The sequence below is a fragment of the Trichomycterus rosablanca genome, chromosome 12 (assembly GCF_030014385.1).
Source record: "Trichomycterus rosablanca isolate fTriRos1 chromosome 12, fTriRos1.hap1, whole genome shotgun sequence".
NCBI lineage: Eukaryota > Metazoa > Chordata > Actinopteri > Siluriformes > Trichomycteridae > Trichomycterus > Trichomycterus rosablanca.
The window spans coordinates 7,882,503-7,904,030 of record NC_085999.1 but is presented as its reverse complement, the minus strand read 5'-3'; the positions used below and the strand labels follow the sequence as shown (position 1 = coordinate 7,904,030).

Genomic DNA, 21,528 nt, shown 5'->3' with positions numbered 1-21,528 from the left:
ACATTTGAATTTACCAATGATTGTAATAGCAAAACTGCAGTGAATCCATTTAGATAACTATATATTGCTAATATGGCATTTTACTCTGGAAACTATACCTATTGTTATTTATTTTCTCTTCTTTACACTGATAATCACACACTGTTTTATTTCTTTCCGCTATCTCATACTACTCACTCTGTATCTATTTCTCTAAGTGTTTTCCCTCTACACACTGCGCACACACAATTTGTGCATTTCATCATTAATTCAGTAGTGAGCAGTGCACACATTATGGTGATGCTAATGCACACTGAAAAGCACAAAAAAATTCACTGGAGCAGCAGCAGTGTCACTAAACTGTACACTGTGTAACAGAGTTTAACACACATAGATATACTTAATACACACATGACCTGGATCTAACTCTTCAGTTTATCGTTCCTAATCAAGTTAATAGTCTTGTTATATTTATAATGAAATAGCTGAAAAATCAGTTGAGTTGTCTTTTCCTGGCTCATCTTGAATGGATTTTTTAACTAGTGGCATAAAACAATTTTAAGTCACGGTAAAGGAAGCTATACATATACACACTATAAATATATTAATTTTGCTTAATTGTCTGTGGTTAATTGAACAGATTTTCCTGTACTTTAATAATCTGAATGTTGAGCTTATGCCTGTTCCATTCTTTGTCCTCCTCCCTTTACAAACCCACTCTCTTCTCTTTTTTTATTTCTTATTATCTCTTTGTAGTTTGACTGCTGCAGTGAATAATCTGTGCCTCGTAGCATTTCTGTATGGCAATTAAAAAAGGTTTCGGTAATTGGTTTTGGATATTGATTAACCAGTGTGCATGAATATGCATGCATTTTGTAATGGGTGATTTGTGTATTATTTGCATACAAACATAATCTAAGTGTTAGGCTATTTAAAATTCAACACTTTAATACCTCCTCACCCTTAGACTCTTATTCTTCCTCTCTGTCTCGCTCTTCTGTAACTTAATAGTATGAGTCTGTCTGGCTAAGCATCTTTGTGCATGTTAGAAATACTGCTCTTGTCTATTCAAAGTGCCTACAGTACAATTAATATCTAATTACCTCACATGTCTTATTGCAGAAACAACAGCAAGGCATTTGAATTCTGCTTACCACTGCCTTAAGTGTCTGTTTGATTTAATGCATTCAATAGGAAGTATTGGCCAACATGGAACCAGACAATATTCTGCAGAAGAGGGTTATGAATCATACTAATCCTTCTTAGGGCTGAATCATATATAAACTGCTTTTCAAAATCATAAAAACCCTTACTTGTTTTCTTTTTCTCTGATCGGTTTACCATTGCTGTGTGTTATGTTGGTACAATTACTGTATAATGCTGGTACTGCTCTACTAATTAAGGGCCTACAACAGACTGCAGGCAGTCATAATAATTAATAAATTACTAAGTTCTATCAAATATTTTAATAAAGACTTTAAAGATCATTAGGGAAATTTTAATATAAGGGCAATGTTAAAACTAGGTACAATTTTATAATTAATATTTGAATATTTGAAATACACTGGGAACATTTACACTTTAACCATATACTTTAAAATAAACAGTGTCTTCCTTCAAGCACATTAATCTGCCCATGTTTTATAAGTTGTCCTCAAAAAGGCATGTGATACTGCAGAGTTGGGCAGTAATAAATATACTTGCATTCTGTGTATATTTTAAAACGCAGTATTTAAATATAGTTATTTATCACCTAAAAATGTTTTAAAAATAACTAAATGAGCAACAGGTTCATTAAAACATGCACTCTTTGACCTTTTGCACTTATTTTTTCCCAGTTTTAGTTTTTTATATTTTTCTGTTAATATCTCATTTGATCCAGCATCATCATTAGTGCCCATGTAGAAGCATGCCTGTTACCATCAGAATTACTCCGCACTAATGACAGATTTGCATGGTGTGAGAATGATTCTATTCACACAGGAATCTAGACAGCGTTGCCTAATGCAGGTTTTCTTCCGAGGATTTGTAATATCATCTACAGTAAATGCTTGATAAATATTTTCACTTTTATCCAAGTTTGCTTCAGTATTATTTATTTGTGGTTAAATTTCATGCGGCCTGCCTTGCGCTAAGCAAAATCATCCACAAAAGACTTAAAGTCCAAATTCCTGGCTCTGGTATTTTTAATGCACAGTTTTAGTTATTTTAATTTTATTAACGAAAATATTGTAATATAATAATAACGACCTGGCGAGTGCAGCCAACGGGGGGCAGTGAGGTGAGTGGTTGAGTTCATGTCGTGGAGTCGGAAACCACTGTTGAATGTACACACAAAGAAAAAGCCATATACAAATACTGTACATAAAGAAAAAGAAGTAGAATAATAAGAAGAATCTACTCATCTGGATGCCCAATAATCAGCTTTTCAAACACAAATCAATCATATTCAGTTTAATAAAAAACTCTCATTAATTACGTCTTATAATCAGATTAAGTCTAATCTTAGTACCCAAAACTAGCTTTTAAAAACAAATGCCTTTGTGCACTGTGTTTTATGCCCTAAGGAACACAAAGATCCTCTCTCAGCTCACACTACCGTCAGTGTAATATGAGAACACAGCAATGCACTCATCTAACTACAGCAGTCTTCTGGGACTCAACACCAGTTAAATTAAAAGCTGATAAATCTCTTTCCCTTCTAAATACTCCTCTTGTGTTTACTAACAGTGGCATCTGTGTGCAGAGTTAATGAAAGATGTTTTTCCCTCATTTTAATGAAAAGGTGACAGGTGGAGTGTCATGTTTCTGTTAAGCCACCATTTTAGAGATAAATCATACCAAAAGCATTAACTCTTAGATAACTGCATGCTGCATGAACAGTTCCCATTTTACTAACTTTTAAAGACAAAAGGATGTCTCTAAAGGTCTGGCCTTCTTCTCTGGAGTGACATTAGCTCAGACCTCAAATCATCCAGCACTGTCAGATTTTTAGTCAGCTCTGGAATTTTTGGCATTCTTGGAAAAGGTGTGTAAAAAGATTCTGAAAAGTTCAACTGAAAGTGTGTGAGAAATCTAACCTAATCTAACAAAACGATTGTTATGAACTAAACCACATCTCACAATTATTGGCACCATTGCATTTATTACTTTGTCCAAACTCTTTTGTGGGCGGCACGGTGGCTCGGTGGGTAGCTTTGTCGCCTCACAGCAAGAAGGTCCTGGGTCTGATCCCCAGGTGGGGCGGTCTGGGTCCTTTCTGTGTGGAGTTTGCATGTTCTCCCCATGTCTGCGTATGTTTCCTCCAGGGGCTTCGGTTTCCTCCCACAGTCCAAAGACATGCAAGTGAGGTGAATTGGAGACACTGAATAGTCCAGGACTGTGTTTGATATAACCTTGTGTGAATTGAAGAACCTTGTGTAATGAGTAACTGTTCCTGTCATGAATGTAACCAAAGTGTAAAACATGACGTTAAAATCCCAATACACAAACAAATCCAAACTCCTTTTCCTAACTAAACAGCGTTAGAACTTCTCATATAATATTTTATGAGAATGTTAAAATATAGAGCAAGGAATCCAAGTCACCTTGGTGTTCTATAAGCTCTAAGATTTTCTTTAAAAATTTTATTTAAGATTTTCTTGGTCCTTTTCAGTTCACCCACAGGTTTGAGTTTGGGTGAGAGGTCTGGGATAAAGCTTGATTCTGTCCTCATCCAACCATTTTAATGAGGATTTTGAAAAGAAATTCGGATCATTGCTGTTCTGGATCTTCCAAGCAAAACACAGTTTTAGCTTTTCGACAGAGGCAGCCAGATTTCCAATTAAAATCCTCTGGTACATTTTGAAAAAGCTTCATAACATAATGTATGCTAATGAGGTTTCAAGGGACATTAGAAGAAAATCAAGCATAAAACATTGATGATAATCCACCATATGTAACAGCTGGGATTAGGTTATTTTCTGCAATAACATCCCTCATTTCAAAAACCCAACTTGAGTTTGTGTTGCCAAAAAAAATTTTTTTTTTATCTGACCATAGGAACTGGTTTTAATACTATTCTTTTTGTCTGAGAGTGTGCTTATTAACCATTAAAGACATTTCCTTTATAATATTTTTACCCATATTAACCAAGGTACCAATCATTCTAAAACTGTTAAAGGTTAAACTGTATTCTCTTTAGAGTGCTTTTTTCATAAGTAAGTACTTTTATTTGATTGGAATGTTGCCTTGTCAGAGGCTGTCTATAAGAGCACACAATTTCTTTGGCCGTGGTTTTATAGCAAAACCCTGACCTGTTTGTTTATACAAAAAATTATGACTGTATGTAACCACATTAATACAAGTTACTATACAAGTTGTTACAAGTTGAATAAAATACAAGTTGAATAAAAGCTGCTCGCCTGGTTTTAACCAACCTAACCAACCTAAACAGTGCCACATCACCCGTTCTCTTCACTGGCTTCCTGTAGCTGCGCACATTCAGTTTAAAGCCAAAAATGGACCAGCCCCAAGTTACCTTCAAGGTCTAATCAAACCCCGCTCTGTATCACTCAACCTACGAGCCACTATTTCGCTCGACTTGATCCTTCACCCAGTACTTGAGGAAGAGGAGTATCAAGGCTCTTCTCTGTACTGGCACCCAAGTGATGGAATGAACTTCCCCTGTCTGTCTGAACATCTAAGTCTCTTGCTGTCTTTAAAAAACAATTAAAAACCTTCATTACCTCTTTACTAAGCACTTAATCTGACATGTACTGACTTACTAACGCTCTTATTCATTTCTTGAAGAACAAAAAAAAACACTCATTTTGGTTCCAACAGAGTTTTAGCAGATTTGTGTTCTTGTACTTAAACTAGAGTAAGGTAATGTTCACTATGAAAGCACTTCTGTAAGGTAAATGTAAATAAAAGAGGAATTGAGTTTTTTGGCTACACACACCAAAAGCGTGTTTGGAGGGACAAAATTGGAGAGGCATTTAAACACAACAACATTGTACCTGCTGTCAAGCATAGTGTTGGCTGGATTATGCTCTGGGTTGTTCAGCTGCCATGAAACTGCTGTGTTGCAGAAAGTGTAATATGAGAAAGTGTAAATAAAAATGTTTATCTGAAATGATTGAAAATTGGACAAAATTGGTTGGTTGAATTTCAGAGAGGTGTTCCATATACTAAACGTTTGCCCAGCTACTTCTAACGTTCCACCAGAGAAAGGAACTCAGTAAAAGCCAGGGCAGCTATAAAAGAAGAGGAACAGCCACTCCACTGACTGATGCAGCCCACATGCAGTGTGGATCCATCTGTGGGGCTCTGCTCAAAAAGTTGCTGTGACAGCATCTCAGGGGCAGCTTGTCCATCCAGGTCAGGGGTCTAGGGGTGCTGGCTGAATTTATCAGAAAGAAGATTAAAGAATGCTGCCATACAAGCCGGCATAAACAAAAGTTCCGACCTCACAGAGCATAAAGCCAGAGTATATAAAGTATAAAGCTTCTAACTGCAGCATATTAATACTGATGAGACACAAAGACTGTCTGATTAAAGAAAATGCCACTGTCAGTCATAATGGTATAGCAAGTTGGCATGATTCTGTAGCTGCGTCCCCTTCTGGTTCCTATGGCAGATGGGCCTGTTACAACATATAATGGGTGGTAAAAGAAACAACAAAATGATGGCAAAAGAATTCATTTAAATTTTAAACTAAAAAAAATAAAAAGCAATTGAAAATTTTTACTCTTTCATATGGGGATGTTCTTCATGCCTATCACAGATAAATCAGTTGAGTTGTTAAATACGAAATCAAGCAAAAGTAAAACTCAGTACAAGGTCTGAGTACCTTTCTTTGACTAAAAATGAATTTTTAATGACATAGTTTAAAATGTCTTCACATCTTTTTAGACTAAAGAGAAATGAAAATGCCATAATTGTAAAGCCGTTCCTCCTGTCCAGAACATTCCACACACAATCTACCACTTCTCTTGACCATGGGTAAGAGGTGCTGCAGCCACACCAACCTTCCTCAAAACAGTGGCCTTGCAATGCAGTCAGACTGTGTGTTTGACAAAAACACTCCTAAATAATTGCCTAGGTGAGGTTAACCTACAACAATATATTGACAAAAAAATCTCAAGTTGTTGCTTCCACCCCTTCTACTAAGCAATGCTATACAGTACAGGTGTATAAATCACTAAAATCATGCAACATTTCTTGGTAGTGACCATTAGACATTATAATAGCAGATAATGTAAGATCAAGCTGTTACCTTCTCATCATCCTCAGTGAAGAGTGCGCCACTGGGACTCTTGTTTATGGCTTGTGCAACTCCTATGATCTCTCCATCACTGTTCCGGATAGGCATACACAAAAGGGACTTGGTCTTATACCCCGTCAGCTTGTCAATCTCATCACTGAAACGATGATCCTATTCAGGTAAAAACATTATAGAGCATTATTACATTTGGGATACAAAAAGGATATTTATATTAAATAACTAATAAAATCTGTTTTTTTGGATGAATGAAAAACCAATGACATGAACTCTAATTGATTTAACGAATCCTTCTAATATTTGCAAGATTTAGAATTTTGTTCACTGACTATGCTAAATGATTGTCATGAAAATTATTATCAAATTATTGCAATGTTACTGCAGTGCACCCAGTGATTCTTGGACCCAGACTCTGTGGTAAAACATACAAATAAAATAAAATATTCCATTAGGTTTTATTTTCTATGTGGTGTTACCTGACAAATATTCTTCAAAAAGTTTCCGCACTGAAGAATTTCAAAAACAAAGCGTCCAAAAAGGTGGAAATGTATTAAGCTCCCTCACACACTACCAATTACTACTCCTCCCACCCTCACTGTTTCCAACTAAAATATAAAAGTGTGAAAACTTTTTGAAGATCCACCTTTCTTTGTTTCCATGTTTCTTCTGCCTTATATGATGCTGTTTTTTGGTTTTTTTGCTAACTTCATAAAAGTAATTGCATAATTGTATGTAGTTGTTTTTGGGTGTTACTGATGGTAGTATTACTACCTGTCAAGGTAACACATGGTAGGATGGTAACTGTGTGTGCCAAGCTAGTCTATAATGTTTACATAACATAAATACTGTTACTAAAAGCAACAAAGCAACAGATTACAAAGCAACAGATTTAAGAAAGGTGCAGATCCCCTCAACTATATAAGTATTGGCCATATGTTCATATAATTAGCATAATAATGATATTAATTATATAATAACTAAGCTTGCCAAATAAATTTTCTCATCCCATTTACAACACTAATCAATTGCTGACCCATTTATAAAGTGTGGCAGGTACAGTTAATGTATCATGTTTAGAAGATTTATTCATTTTCGAAAAATTATTCATCATTCATGTTTAAGTTTCTTATATGAACTAACTTTTTTCTCACTCTTGTGGTTTGGTAATAGGGCCAGTGATAGCTCAGTGGTTAAGGTACTGGACTAGTAAACAGAAGGTTGCCGGTTCAAGCCCCGCCGCCACCAAGTTGCCACTGTTGGGTCCCTGAGCAAGGCCCTTAACCCTCAATTGCTCATTGTGTAAGTCGCTTTGGATAAAAGCGTCTGCTAAATGCTGAAATTGTAAATGTAAATGAAAAATGTAATAGACATAGCATTATTTTTCTAGCAATTTTGGCACACTCATACCCTCATGAAGTCAAAAAGCAGCCTACAATCCGCTCTCGCAAACAAAGATTTTGACAAATTCTTTCACTCAAGGCTTCTGGGCTTTTTGCCCCTGTTGAGCCCAAGTGCTAAGGTCCTGAAAGCCATGTTTACATGCAAGAAAAACAGGTCTACAAATAACTTGACATTATTTAAAGGCACCATGTCTGTGCCACTATACCCTTTCTGACATGTGGATTTCCTATCAATATGTATGTTAAATGTATTCTGAATATGTTATTCTTTTTTTGTATTGTAAAGGACTATGATAAAATGAACATTATTCGCAGCCCTTTAATAAACTGGCAAACTAAGTGTAAGTATTTCAACAGTAATGTAATTTTAATGCTTGGGCAAACTCCTAGTGGTGCTGCTTTGTAAGTAAAAACCAGGAGAGCAGATTGACAGGCCAATTAACTGTAGTGGAAGTGCAATAGAGGTCATACAAGGCAGAAATGAAGAGACTGCAGTTTTTAGGTAAGCTAATCAATTCACCAATCAATAGGCTCAGCCAGCTCATTATTTTTACTGATCCTATGAAGGTGGTTAATGGGCAGCCTAAGGCAACAGTAAGCGACATGACTAAAGTTACAACGCTTTATATTAATGTCAATCAAAGTAAAACAAAGACCTGAAGTCCCAACTTTAAACAGACGTGTTAGTGATTTCGCACCTGATAGGCATCGGGGATGTTAACAGTCTCTCCATGTTCGGCTACATAGCCTATAATCCCTTTACCCCAGAGAACCTGGACTTCATTCGAGTTGCTCAAAGAGGGTAGGACTGTGGTGCCAGCGTGAACGTCAAAGAATTTAGAAACCAGGGTCTTTTTATTAGCGGTGCCTTCTACTAGAAATAACGAGCAGCGATCTGCATCGACCATTATGCACACGAACACCAGGATCTTGTAGCTCAGGCTGGTTAGGTCCAGGTCGTTGGAGATATCTTTGACCAGTTCGAGGAAAAACTCGCGCTCGTTGTGCTCTTTCAGGTAGTACTTAAAATCCACGGCTGTGGATGGGTACTGAGGGATGTTTACCCGGGACTCGAGCAGTGCAGATAGGATGTGTGCGGTGGTTGGAGGAAGTGAACTGGCTTTCCGGAGTAAAGCGCGTCTCCGCATGCTGGTGAGCGGCTCCTGAGCTCGAGAGTTCACGTGCTCATCGTAAGTCCGGTTTGCATTGATGGCTTTGGACCTGGCGAAAGTTTTGCGCAATTCTTTCTGCGATGCTCTTCGCTGCAGACCGTCTCCTTTGCTTGCCCAGCTGTCCTTACAAACTGGTTTATCCGGCTCGCTGGTGGAATTTGGTTGGTTTTTATTTGATTGGTGATTTTTGAGCCATTTCTCCACCATGCTGTATTTACCTTTCCTGTTTAGGTAGTCCTCAAAGAGCTCAGGGTGGTTATCAAGAAAAGTTTCAACGTCGGAGAAGACCATATTAGACACTGCCATGTTTACAAGAAAATGCCAAAGCACAGATGTGCACCAGTAACTATAAACTTAATTCAGTCAGTTTAAGAGATGTATCCGTATGCAACTTCAGTATTCGTTTAGGTCATATTTGTTCTGACCTGAGCTGAAGTCTGTCCTCTCTTCTTCTCCGTGTCTCCCGGCATGTCCACACACTGTTTCGGGTGCTGAACGATGTGATGATGTGAGTGGAAACCCAGAGTGCATTTTTCTCAGAGCAACAGAACTTGAGCTTGCGCTTCATTGTGGAACGGCGCGCAGCATCAGCACCACCGGCGCACTGAAGCGAGCAGAGCCAGTGACGTCAAAGGAGGCACGAATGATGCTCTGCTTTCATGTGCAGCCCCCGACACGTTCACATTCCTGTTCACATTCACACTCTAGCTTTTCATCTAAACAGCTAGAATAATCCCACAGATAGGATCTTTACGATAATTATTGTTTCTGTAAACTGAAGGCTGTTATACTTTGTTTTTATTTATTGTTATATGACAAGCAAACTTAAGATAAAGTGACAGTTATGTTATTTTATAACAGTTATAAGCTAAAATGCCACAATTCTGACCAGACTGGAATCATTTTACATTTTACAAATTTAAACGTTTATGCGTAAAAATGCCTTAATGGTTTGAGCCCTGACTATTCCACAAGCTGTTTGTCCCTGATGTTTGGGTGGTCAAAACAGGTTTCTTTTCTATAAGTTATGCAATGCAAGCCAGTTCAAGGGATAAGTATTGGTAATGTGGGATTTTTAAGTGTAGATGAATAAACTATATGATCTGTAGGCTACCTCTTTACATGTCAGTCCCTCCAAACAACATGAAGACTCTCTTTAGGTAATCAAGTTTCATCATATTTGTCATATTTTAAAGGGAAGTGTGGCACCATGTATACAGAGTGGGTGTAGATGTTTGTTCTAGCTATATGATAATTAGTATCAGACTGTGAAAGTGATGCATCCTGTCTCCAAACTGTAGATGTTTAGGTACTAAAGACAAGTGTAGGCATGCATTTACTAAAAAGTGTTTATATATTTTAATTTGAATAATTACATTTAGCATAATTATTTCTCTGTGCTTCTTTGTTAAAATCCTTTCTTAACAATTTCTTAACTACTTATTGAATAAATTGACTTTTGGAAAACACATTAAATATACATTATTAAAAATATTTACTAGTCCTGCTCATTAAACAAGCGACCTTTTCTGGATAAGTTACAATGTTTGTAAATCAATGTTGATAGGAGTTCAGTTATGTGGGAACTATCGTCATCCAGTGGTCTTAACGAGATACTGCAGTTTAGTTAAAGGGTATAGGCTAAATACTGTACAATGGAATAACATTTTAGACTTAGTACTCTTAACCTTTTTTCTGTAAGACTTTGTAAGTACAGTACTTTCTCATGTATTATCAATTACGTGTAGGTATAAATAAGAAAACGTGTCAGTGTGTGATGTGATTTGATGGACGGGCGCCCTGTCCCTGGTGTATTCCTGCCGTGCACCTTATGCACTGACCAGGATGAGGTGAAAGGTAAAAATAAATGTATTAATTTATTGTTGCCCAGATTAATCTTACATGCAGTTGGGTTTTACCAAAAGTCACTTATACAAAATACCCTATACAAAATATGTTGATTGTACTCAAATGTGTATGTAGCATACACAACCCCAAATCAGAAAAAGTTGGGACAGCATGGGAAATGCAAATAATAAAAACACACAGAGACAGTATAAACCTGAGATATTTCATGTTTGGTCTGGTCAACTTTATTTCATTTATTAATAAACGTCCATTCCTGCATTTCAGGCCTGCAACACATTAAAAAAAAAATTGGGACAGTAAAGCATTTACTACTTTGTGATGTTGCCATTCTTTTTCACCACACTTAAAAGACGTTTTGTCACAGAGGATACCAAGTGATTTAGTGTTTCAGCTTTTATTTTGTCATCGTCTCACAGCAAGAAGGTCCTGGGTTCAATCCCCAGGTGGTCTACGTGGGTTTCCTCTGGGAGCTCAGGTTTTCTCCCACAGTCCAAAGACATGCAAGTGAGGTGAATTGGAGATACAAAATTGTCCATGACTGTGTTCGATATATAACCTTGTGAACTGAAGAACCTTGTGTAATGAGTAACTACCGTTCCTGTCATGAATTTAACCAAAATGTGTAAAACATGACATTAAAATCCTAATAAACAAACAAACAAACAAAATTCTCCACACATTTTCTATTGGGGACAGGTCAGGACTGCATATTTACACTGCTATATGGTAGCAGTGCAGGCAGGCCAGGCAGGCCAGTCCAAAACCCGTACCCTCTTCTTCCGCAGCCATGAATTTGTAATGTGTGCAGCATGTGGTTTTGCATTGTCTTGTTTTTAACTGGTACCTAGGAAAGTAAAGGCACTAAGTAAAAAAGCAAAATACATTCACTAATCTGTTGTTGTTTTTTATCTGAACTTACATATTATTAGTTTATTTCTACGCTACATTTCCAATATATGTTTTGTGTAGATTATATTGACTCGTGACTCGACTCAGACTCTAGTCTAAAGACTCGTGACTCGACTCCGACTCGTATTTTGTGAATTGTGAACATCTCTGACTGACACAGCCCCATACCATGACAGACCCTTATTGCAGTTATAGGACTATTAAGACTTCTAAACTTGTAACTCCCAGTGATTTTAATATAATAAAGTTTTATTGAAGTTTTTATTGAATTTTTTCGGTTTTTAAGCTGTGAAATCTTCTCGGGCTTTAAGCTCAGGAACTTTTATTTTGAAAGGGAGGTTTGATCTGTGGGAGTCACTTGATACAAGCTTTGTATGCTAAGCTGCTCAGTTGCATATGTTCGTTTATCCAGACAATAAATTCTGTTATTTCTCTTAAGAATTTTTTTATTTTCAGCTTTATAATTTACATTTACAGAGACAGAAGAGTGAGTAAAATAGCAGAGAGGTACACTGCAGCTAAAAGGTGTTGTTTAAACATGGAGGACTTTAACAGGCCGTCGTCCTATCTGGATGAACCCCCGAATAGTCGCTTGTTTGTCGTCACCAGTAAATGTATAACCGAGGATGTTATTCGGGAGCACTTTTCTACTTTCGGGGAAGTTCAGGACATTTTGGTGGTAAAAGATCGACACACGAAGGAATCTAAAGGAGTTTCTTTTGTGAAATATGCTAAATCCTCTCAGGCATGTACCGCCATGGAGGAAATGCACGGGAAATGCTTGACTGAAGGAACCAAACCCATTAAGGTGTGTGTGTGTGTGTGTGTGTGTGTGTGTGTGTGTGTGTGTGTGTGTGTGTGTGTGTGTGTGTGTGTGTGTGTGTGTGTGTGTGTGTGTGTGTGTGTGTGTGTGTGTGTGTGTGTGTGTGTGTGTGTGTGTGTGTGTAACCGACTCTTATTGCATTTTTATTTTTCTTAACGAGCGCAGATACTTGTTTACTATGTTTATCGGCTCAGTGGGTAGCACTGTCGCCTCACAGCAAGAAGGTTCTGGGTCCGATCCCCAGGTGGGGTGGTCTGGGTCTTTTCTTTGTGGAGTTTGCATGTTTTGTGTTGGTTTCCTTCGGGAGTTCCGGTTTCCTCCCACAGCCTAAAGACATGCACTGATGTGAATTGGAAATACAAAATTGTCCATGACTGTAAAACATGATGTTAAAATCCTAATAAATAAATAAATATTAGGGAAGCGTATTGATTAGATAATGTAATTGATGCACCCAGATGTTTTTTGTTCATATCATCATTTTTTATTTTTTATTTTTTTTTGCTCACACAGGTATTCATTGCTCAATCAAGATCTTCTGGCAGTCACAGAGATGTGGAGGATGAGGAGTTAACCAGAATCTTTGTGATGATCCCAAAAACCTTCGCCGAGGACGACCTGAAAGAAACATTTGGGGTATTACTTTAAGGACTGTAAATGATCGACGTTACTTGCTGCATGTACTGTACAGTACATTTACATTTTCGGCATTTAGCAGACGCTTTTATCCAAACTTACAGTATACAGTCTGAGCAATTGAGGGTTAAGGGCCCAACAGTGGCAACCTGGCAGTGGTGGGGTTTGAACCAGCGACCTTCTGCTTACTAGTCCAGTACCTTAACCGCTAGGCTATAGTAGAGGTGGAACGTATGGATTAATATATTAATATTTTCGAGTAACTCACTCCACACCCAAAATCATCACAGGCTACAAAGGTTAAATATGATAAGTATAAATAATAGGATAACTAATTAATTATGAAATTCACTGGCAACTAATTTTAAGTGATCTTGTTTTATATATTATTAAATTTCCATGTGATATTGCCCATCATTAATATGGCACATATATTGTATAGACCAGTTATAATCAATTCCATTTCAATGTATCTTCAGTCTAACATGCGTACTAAACCTGGTTATTAAATGTTAAGTTAAATCAGCAGTAATTTGACCCTGGAATTATCAAAGTGCGAAGTTTTGGTCCTCTAGGACTGAAATTGGTGACCCTAGTGTACACTCGTCTGCTTTTCCTACCATGATGTGTCCTATTACATTGGGTTTGCATTTGCACAAAATGTACTATATTCTTAATTCAGTTTCTTATGAAACATTAATCACTGAGTGCCTTGAAGTTAATCCTTAAAATTGCAATTTAAATAGTAATTTTGTTAATTTATGACATCTGTTATTTTTATTTTTTGTCTTGTTCTCTGATTATTTGCACTTGTAGGTTTATGGAGATATAGAATATGCAATTATCATCAAAAATAAAACTACTGGGGAAAGTAAAGGTTTGGGCTATGTCAGGTTTCACAAACCTTCCCAGGCTGCCAAAGCAATAGAGAACTGTGAAAAAAGTAAGTGACACTTTTTCCCCCTTTTAATCTACAGGGCATGCACATCATATTAAATATCATTTTTCTTTTCTGTCTGTCCAGCATTTAGAGCCATACTAGCTGAACCAAGGACAAAAAATGCACCAGCAGACAATGATTATTTTAACAACCCAAGATCAGATCATGGAGGGAATGAGCCAGGCTTAAGTGCCTACCCATTTGGTAGGTGTTGAAACTTGGAGTAATGTTGTTTTCATAAGGTGTCATCTCTTCTCTTTGGTTAAGAATAGTGCTAGATTCTTACATCAGATAGCTGACCATTATTGGTTCACAGTAACTGTTAGCTGATGAGCTTATAGGAAAGCAAATCAGTGCATTTTATGTTTCCAAGGCTTTTGGTTTCAGAGAATAATAAAGAGCCACAGTGGCCGCATTTCAGAACATTAATATGAATTTATGATTAAGCAAATTTTAGTGCTGTCTTTTTAAAATGGCAAATAAATCAGTCCAGTTTATTTGGACTTTTTTGACTTATTGAAGTGATGGTGATAAAGAAAAATAATTTTTTTTAATTGCAGTCCAAAACTAAATATTTGTTGGTTTTTGTAATGTTTTTGTGATGCTGAGTTTATTGGGTGAGCATTAGGTTAAAGGTAATACAACCTAAAGACCATTTATTAAGATTCACATTGTGGAGTCTAAAATCATGGTTTGTGTACATTTATTCCTGTACTGACTGTTAGAATGTGATGTTGAACCTAAATATATGCCTTGTTAGAGTAATGAGCTATGTTTGATTAAAACGTCATTTATGTTGAAATAGCTGCAGCAAAGCCCTAAGTGTGTGTTTTCATGCAGGTGGAGAGTCAAGTAGTTACAGTGGTGGAGACACATGGAACTCTGATCTGATCACTAGGTGCTTGATGGTGTCGTCGCGTGTACCAGTTACACACGAGCAGATTTATGGCCTGTTTGATCTAATCCCTGGCATTGAGTACTGCGAAATGCAAAGAGACCAGTATGGTTTCGGTAAAGGTAGAACAACACACAACTGCAATGCACTTATTTATTTGGTTTAACCATTAACAGGAAAGTAATGCTGCATGTGTGTGAGGTTCTTATATACAGACAGCATTCTGTTGCAAACATTTACTTTAGGAATATATATTTTTTTAAATGATAAATTCTATCTTAAGCATGCAGAGGCTTTGTCTACAAGTTTTTCCTTTAATAAAACTCATTTTAAACAAGTTCACACATGTAACTTTCTTCTTACATGTCTAATTTGTAAATGGCAGACACCACACACAGCTACATTTCTGTTATATACACAGAGTGAGAGACCTATAGTTTCACTCTGGCACTAGACTCAATATGATCACATCCCTGTGCCATCATATTTAAATAATTGGTGGTCAGGGCCATTTTACTGTGGACAATTAATTGTATTTTGGCAACTCATAGATGTATTTGCTAGAATCGGTATAGAATATTATTATATAGAATATAAAATTAAACAAGCTTTAATTCAGTTAACAGACCATAGAGTCTTGTTTTTATTGCATTTTACAAAATGTACATACACCAGAAATAATCTTGAACCTTTATGTAACTGACAAAAGTACAAAAAAGGTGTTTTAGCTGACCACCTGAATTATAACTAATTATAAGCTTAACTAGCATCTGTCTTGTTGATTTTTGAAGTCATGTGATCTAACATCCATTGTAATTTACTGTGCAAAATTGCCATTTTGTTCACTATATTAGTGTGTGCTTTTGGGTGCACCCAAGCTCTTTTTTTATTTTTTTTATACAAATACATTAGATCAGTTTTGTTTTTGTTCCCACCCATTAGCTTCCCTCATATGGTTCTTCGGACAAGTGTTTTGGTTACGAGGGTACATGTGGGTCTGCAAGACTAATAGTTATGCATCCATAAATCCAACTGACAATACTTAATCAATAGTTTCTGTTTGTAATTTGTATTTAAACTTTTTTGCTCTCCACAGGTCAGGCTATGATTCGATACAATAACCTGGGTTCAGCTGTGTATGCTAAGGAGAAGTTGAATGGGTTTGAGTATCCACCTGGAAACAGACTATCTATAACCTTCGTTGATAATGGAGAGGACAAGACAAGGTAAATTGCCATTTTACCCAGCTCAGAACACTTATTGATCAATGAATTTACCCGAGCTGACCTCTAACCTGGTCACGTTTAATGTATTTAATAGTGGGTGTTTTTCCTTTTTTCACAGTCCACTAGGGAAAATGGCCATGCAGTTGGTTGCAGCACAAATGATGTCTATGGTGTGGAACGGGCCATCTGGAGCTCAGCTAATGAAGACCACATCTGTAAGCACAGCTTTAAATACCACAGCAGGACATGTTAAGCACAATAGGTCGAAAAGTATCAGTGTTTAATCGGGTTATTTTTGTAATCAAATTATAACAGCGCAATGCCACTTAAATCTACAGTAGGCAGGTTTTGTGTGCTTTCTGTTATAGAACTTGTTTTAGTTATACAGGGTGGGCCATTTATATGGATACACCTAAATAAAATGGGAATGGTTGGTGATATTAACTTCCTGTTTGTGACACATTAGTATATGAGAGGGGGAAAACTTTTCAAGATGGGTGGTGACCATGGCGGACATTTTGAAGTCGGCCATTTTGGATCCAACTTTAGTTTTTTCAATGGGAAGAGGGTCATGTGACACATCAAACTTATTGAGAATTTCACAAGAAAAACAATGGTCTGCTTGGTTTTAACGTAACTTTATTCTTTCATGAGTTATTTACAAGCTTCTCTTTGTTTACAGCCATTGACATGTCGCAGAGGTTAAAACGTGAGGAGCGGATAGAAATTGTGTTGATGTCTGGTGAACGCAGTACCCGGGTCATTGCAGCAGATTTCAATGCAAGACACCCTACGAGACCACCCATCTCCCATGCTACAGTTAGCAAACTGCTTGCCAAGTTTCGTGAAACTGGTTCAGTGTTGGATTTGCCAAAATGTGGACGCATGAAAACTGTCACTAATGAAGAAACATCAGTGGCTGTCCTACAAACTCCAGCTGCTGCAGCATCTCAACGAGGATGACCCAGATCGGCGCACTGAATTTGCAGAATGGGCAAAACAAAAATTGGAACAGGACCCTCAGTTTACACAGAACATTTTGTTCAGTGATGAGGCAAACTTTTATGTGAATGGTGAAGTTAACAAACAAAACCACCGCTATTGGTCTGACACTAACCCACATTGGATAGATCCCTCCAAGACTGTTGGAACACAAAAATTGATGGTATGGTGTGGTATATGGGGTACAAAGATAGTGGGGCCATTCTTCATCAATGGAAACCTCAAGGCCACTGGATATTTGAAATTGCTACATGATGATGTGTTTCCCTCTTTATGCACTGAAGCTGGCACGTTCCCTGAGTTTTTCCAGCAAGATGGTGCACCACCACATTATGGGTGTCAGGTCCGAGCATTCCTAGATGAACAGTTTCCTGGAAAGTGGATTGGTCGTCGTGGGCCAGTTGAATGGCCCCCAAGGTCTCCCGATCTGACCCCCTTAGACTTTTATCTTTGGGGTCATCTGAAGGCAATTGTCTATGCTGTGAAGATACGAGATGTGCAGCACCTGAAACTACGGATACTGGAAGCCTGTGCTAGCATTTTTTCTGTGGTGTTGCTATCAGTGTGTGAAGAGTGGGAGAAGAGGGTTGCATTGACAATCCAACACAATGGGCAGCACTTTGAACACATTTTATAAGTGGTCAGAAACTTGTAAATAACTCATGAAAGAATAAAGTTACATTAAAACCAAGCAGACCATTGTTTTTCTTGTGAAATTCTCAATAAGTTTGATGTGTCACATGGCCCTCTTCCCATTGAAAAAAAGTTTCAAAAGATCCTAAAGTTGGATCCAAAATGGCCGACTTCAAAATGGCCGCCATGGTCACCACCCATCTTGAAAAGTTTTCCCCCTCCCATATACTAATGTGCCACAAACAGGAAGTTAATATCACCAACCATTCCCATTTTATTTAGGTGTATCCATATAAATGGCCCACCCTGTACTGTTGCTAAGGCACATTTTTGGGTTTAAGCAACCTGACTTTGTCATAACTGCATTGTCTTTGTACTTGGCTGAAATAAATTTGTCCTGCAGGGTTACGGAACACCAACACTCCCCCAGAAGCCTCGTATACAGACAGACATTTCGCTTCCCTCACACAAAAAACTGGCTCCCCTTGAGAGTACGGTCAAAGAGAGGCTATTTGTCATCTTCAACCCCTCACCACTGCCAGTGGATGTACTGGAGGATGTGTTCTGGTTAGTTTTTTTTCTTTTCTTAGTCAAGCACCAAAGGAGAATTGTAGCTGCATATGTCACAGTATTATTGTCAGTAGGCCGGGCATTATATTAGTATAATATTAATGTTATAAATGAACTTCTACTGCAATCCAACCTAAAGTTACTGAATGCGAGGATACATGATGCCCCTATCCAAGCTTTTATGTGAACTTTTTAGGACCATTTTTCTGCAGCCATCCGGTAGCATGATAAACTCTTCTTGACCATTTCGTACTTTTGTACACAAATTACATTGCTTATCAATTTCCTCAGCTAAATCTGCTAGTTTTTTTTTGCTTTGAGATAACTGTAAATGAACATGGGTGTGTATGTTGTCTCCAGCCGCTTTGGCTCACTGGTAGAGGTCTACCTAGTGCCGGGCCGGAATGTCGGATACATCAAGTATGCCGATCGAAAGCATGCAAACGACGCCATGGCCACACTGCATGGGAAAGTCGTGAATGGTGTTAAACTGAAGGTCATGCTCGCCGATCCACCTAAAGAGGAGTCCCACAAGCGCCAGAGAACTTACTAATGTTTGACAACAGCAAGGTAGGTCACAAGTAAGGGTAAGCCACACTTGTAAGACTTGTTCATTAGCAACCAGCTGTTTCTTAACAAGCTTTTATTAACATTAAGTTTCCGTGATTGAGACATGACACAGACTACAATCAACATGTCCATGCTTTTATTTAAATTGGTAAACAAATAGTAATGTTTAGTGTTTTTTTCCAATTTACTGTTTTCGTCTTACATACTTGGTTACCTGCAATCTATTTTTTCTAAAACAATCCTAATTTCTGTGCTTTTCTCTTATCAATTCCAGTGTGAAAGTGAACATTTATTGATACAATATATGGCCAAAATAATGTGGACAACTGACCATGAGCTTACTGGCCCGTGGGCATTATTATGTAGTTGCCCTTTTTTCCCAACCCCCTTATTGTGGCAACAGCCTCCATAATTTTGGAAAGTTCAGTGCACCTTTCCAGGCCACTGGAGTTTCCCCCACACACAACTGTAATGCTGATCTTCTTCCAAATTGATGCTTCAAAGTTGGAAACATTATTTAACATAATTTTTACACCTGTTTGCATTGGGTGTGGCTAAAACACTTGAACTCAATAATTAGCAAGAGTGTCTACAAACTTTTGGCCATATAGTGGATATTTTACTAATAAGATTTATGAAAAAAGACAAAATTAAACTGCATGCTGGAACTTTCACACAGGTAAAAGTTTACTATTTAAATGAACAAATTGGTCGATGTCGAAGAGGACTACAATTACTGTGACATTCACTAAGCTATAAAAAGAATTCATTGATGAAGCCAAACAAACCCCAGTGTACAGAGTCCTTTACACAAACACAGGAGGCAGAGGCATTGCACAGTAGGGTGTTCTTGTCTAACTGGTTATGCTATTTTTGTTCTTACAGAGTTTTAAGTGACATTACGCTGACGCATGACCTCGACATGACTGGACGGATTTTTACGATGACGAGACCTTTGGACAGTGACTTCTGTACAGTGTGTTTGTTATGCGAATAAATGCTACAATTCTTTGTTCTTTTTCTATTTCCTAATATACCTGTATAAATTCGGCCTTTAAATGGTGGTACACGTCTAAAGACTCGAGACAAAGCTTGACAAATTACATGAACAATGCTACAGACATTTCAACTCATACTTGTGTTTGATGTAAACGTCTTGCCAGTAATAAAGACTTCAATTTAACCATCAATTGCTTTTTGATTGTCTATTATTTTCCACACATTTCTACAGAAGCTTTAAAAGCAAGTTCTGATGAATATAACATATTTACATAAAAAACTTTATTGCAGTCCTGTCTGTAGAGTGATGTGACATGGTGTCATGGAATTAACCTTGTCTGTTTGTTACCTGTTTACAAGTTAACATATAATGGATTTAGCAGAATTTATTACTCAAGCAACTTATTGCTGTGTGAAGTAATTCTTAGTTGGTTTGCTTACATCATGGACTGTGACATTATGAACACAGGATGTCACCATGGCTTGGTGGGTATAACTATCACCTCGAAGCGAGATCGACCTGGGTTCAGTTCCCAGGTAGGGCGCCGGGTCCTTTCTGTGTGAAATCTGTATGTTTTCCCTGTGTCTAAATGGGTTTCCTCCAGGTGGTCCTGTTTTCTCACACAAGTCTAAAGACATAAGTTAGGTGAATTGGAGATACTGTTTCAGTTTTTGTAGTAGTTTTGTAGCTATTTAGTGTATAGTGCATATAACTGCCATGCTGCATACTGTGCAGTAATTATATAATGCTTCTCTTTCATTATTATCAGCAATGTACTGTATTACTTAGGCTAAAAGCTTGTGTGATCAATATAGCACCTGTATGTTCAGTCGTATTCTGCATTATTACTTGATGGGACCTGTTGCATTCCACCAGGTGGCAGATGGTTTACATCCATCATACCCTAACCTGGCATGTAATGTTAATGGATTGAATGTGCAGCCATAATAAGGGCCTGGAATTGCCATTCGATCTTTTCTGAATTAGTAATGAATGGTTTTCTTTCTTCCAGTTTAAAACAATGATTAAATTATTGTGTTATTTTAAAAATGCGGGGGCTAATTGCTTTATGAATTAGCATGGTATACATTAGAAATTACTACTCTGAACTGCACCTTTTCTTGTCGCTCGAATGGATGTTATTTGAACTTTTAGTATTTATACTTTAGTATGCAAATTACTTTAAATCATACAAAATACAACAGAGTATTATGTACTTTAAACGAGTCTAAGGTACAATTATGTACTTTTCATAATTTCATAATTCATCAAATGGCCAAAAGTTGCTGCAGAGTTCAGGTTTCACACCTATAGCTGTTTAAAAGGTTTATAAAATTAAATTTGTAAATAAATTATGTTCTTCCAACTGTGTGGCATAGAATACCAAAAGAGTGGCCTGTTGAACTAATAATTTATTCATTGTCACATTAATTCAAACTATGTACCAAATAAGTATTCCATTACATGATGACTCAGATGATATGAACAGAACTGTGCCCCCTTAAAGAAAAGTAATTACTAATAAATATGTTGTTTTGTTTTCTTGCACGTGATCCAAAATTATCTCTTCTAAAAATACAATATGTATTCTGATGTTTTTTTTTTTACTGCAGGTATTCGAAAGCTGATTTTATTTTAA

At 37.3% G+C, this 21,528-nt stretch overlaps 2 protein-coding genes across 3 annotated transcripts in view; one reads left to right on the top strand and one right to left on the bottom strand.

The window, feature by feature from the left end:
- pde11a (phosphodiesterase 11a) overlaps positions 1 to 9,122 on the bottom strand; it is a 66,264-nt gene extending 57,142 nt beyond the window's left edge. The window contains exons 1-2 of the mRNA XM_063006667.1: positions 8,343 to 9,122; positions 6,239 to 6,397 (exon numbers count right to left, since the gene is read on the bottom strand). Coding sequence (XP_062862737.1) covers positions 6,239 to 6,397; positions 8,343 to 9,122 — 939 coding nt within the window. The remainder of the gene's footprint in view (positions 1 to 6,238; positions 6,398 to 8,342) is intronic.
- A 2,863-nt stretch (positions 9,123 to 11,985) lies between these two features.
- rbm45 (RNA binding motif protein 45) lies at positions 11,986 to 20,071 on the top strand. 2 transcript variants are annotated; one of them, XM_063006524.1, is made up of 10 exons: positions 11,986 to 12,402; positions 12,931 to 13,053; positions 13,870 to 13,996; positions 14,078 to 14,197; positions 14,834 to 15,004; positions 15,985 to 16,114; positions 16,233 to 16,329; positions 18,153 to 18,316; positions 18,680 to 18,889; positions 19,775 to 20,071. In XM_063006524.1, exons 1-9 carry the CDS (start codon positions 12,133 to 12,135, stop codon positions 18,870 to 18,872), a joined length of 1,395 nt encoding a protein of 464 aa, XP_062862594.1. In that variant the 5' UTR covers positions 11,986 to 12,132; the 3' UTR covers positions 18,873 to 18,889; positions 19,775 to 20,071. The 2 variants fall into 2 exon arrangements, with proteins under 2 accessions (XP_062862594.1, XP_062862593.1); XM_063006523.1 differs by having other exon boundaries at positions 14,834 to 15,010.
- Positions 20,072 to 21,528: the final 1,457 nt, after the last annotated feature.

Coding starts and splice junctions, on each gene's coding strand:
- rbm45 (XM_063006523.1), top strand. CDS start 12,133: ATGGAGGACTTTAACAGGCCGTCGTCCTATCTGGATGAACCCCCGAAT. Junction 13,997..14,077: donor AATAGAGAACTGTGAAAAAA/GTAAGTGACACT, acceptor CTGTCTGTCCAG/CATTTAGAGCCATACTAGCT. Junction 16,115..16,232: donor AATGGAGAGGACAAGACAAG/GTAAATTGCCAT, acceptor CTTTTTTCACAG/TCCACTAGGGAAAATGGCCA.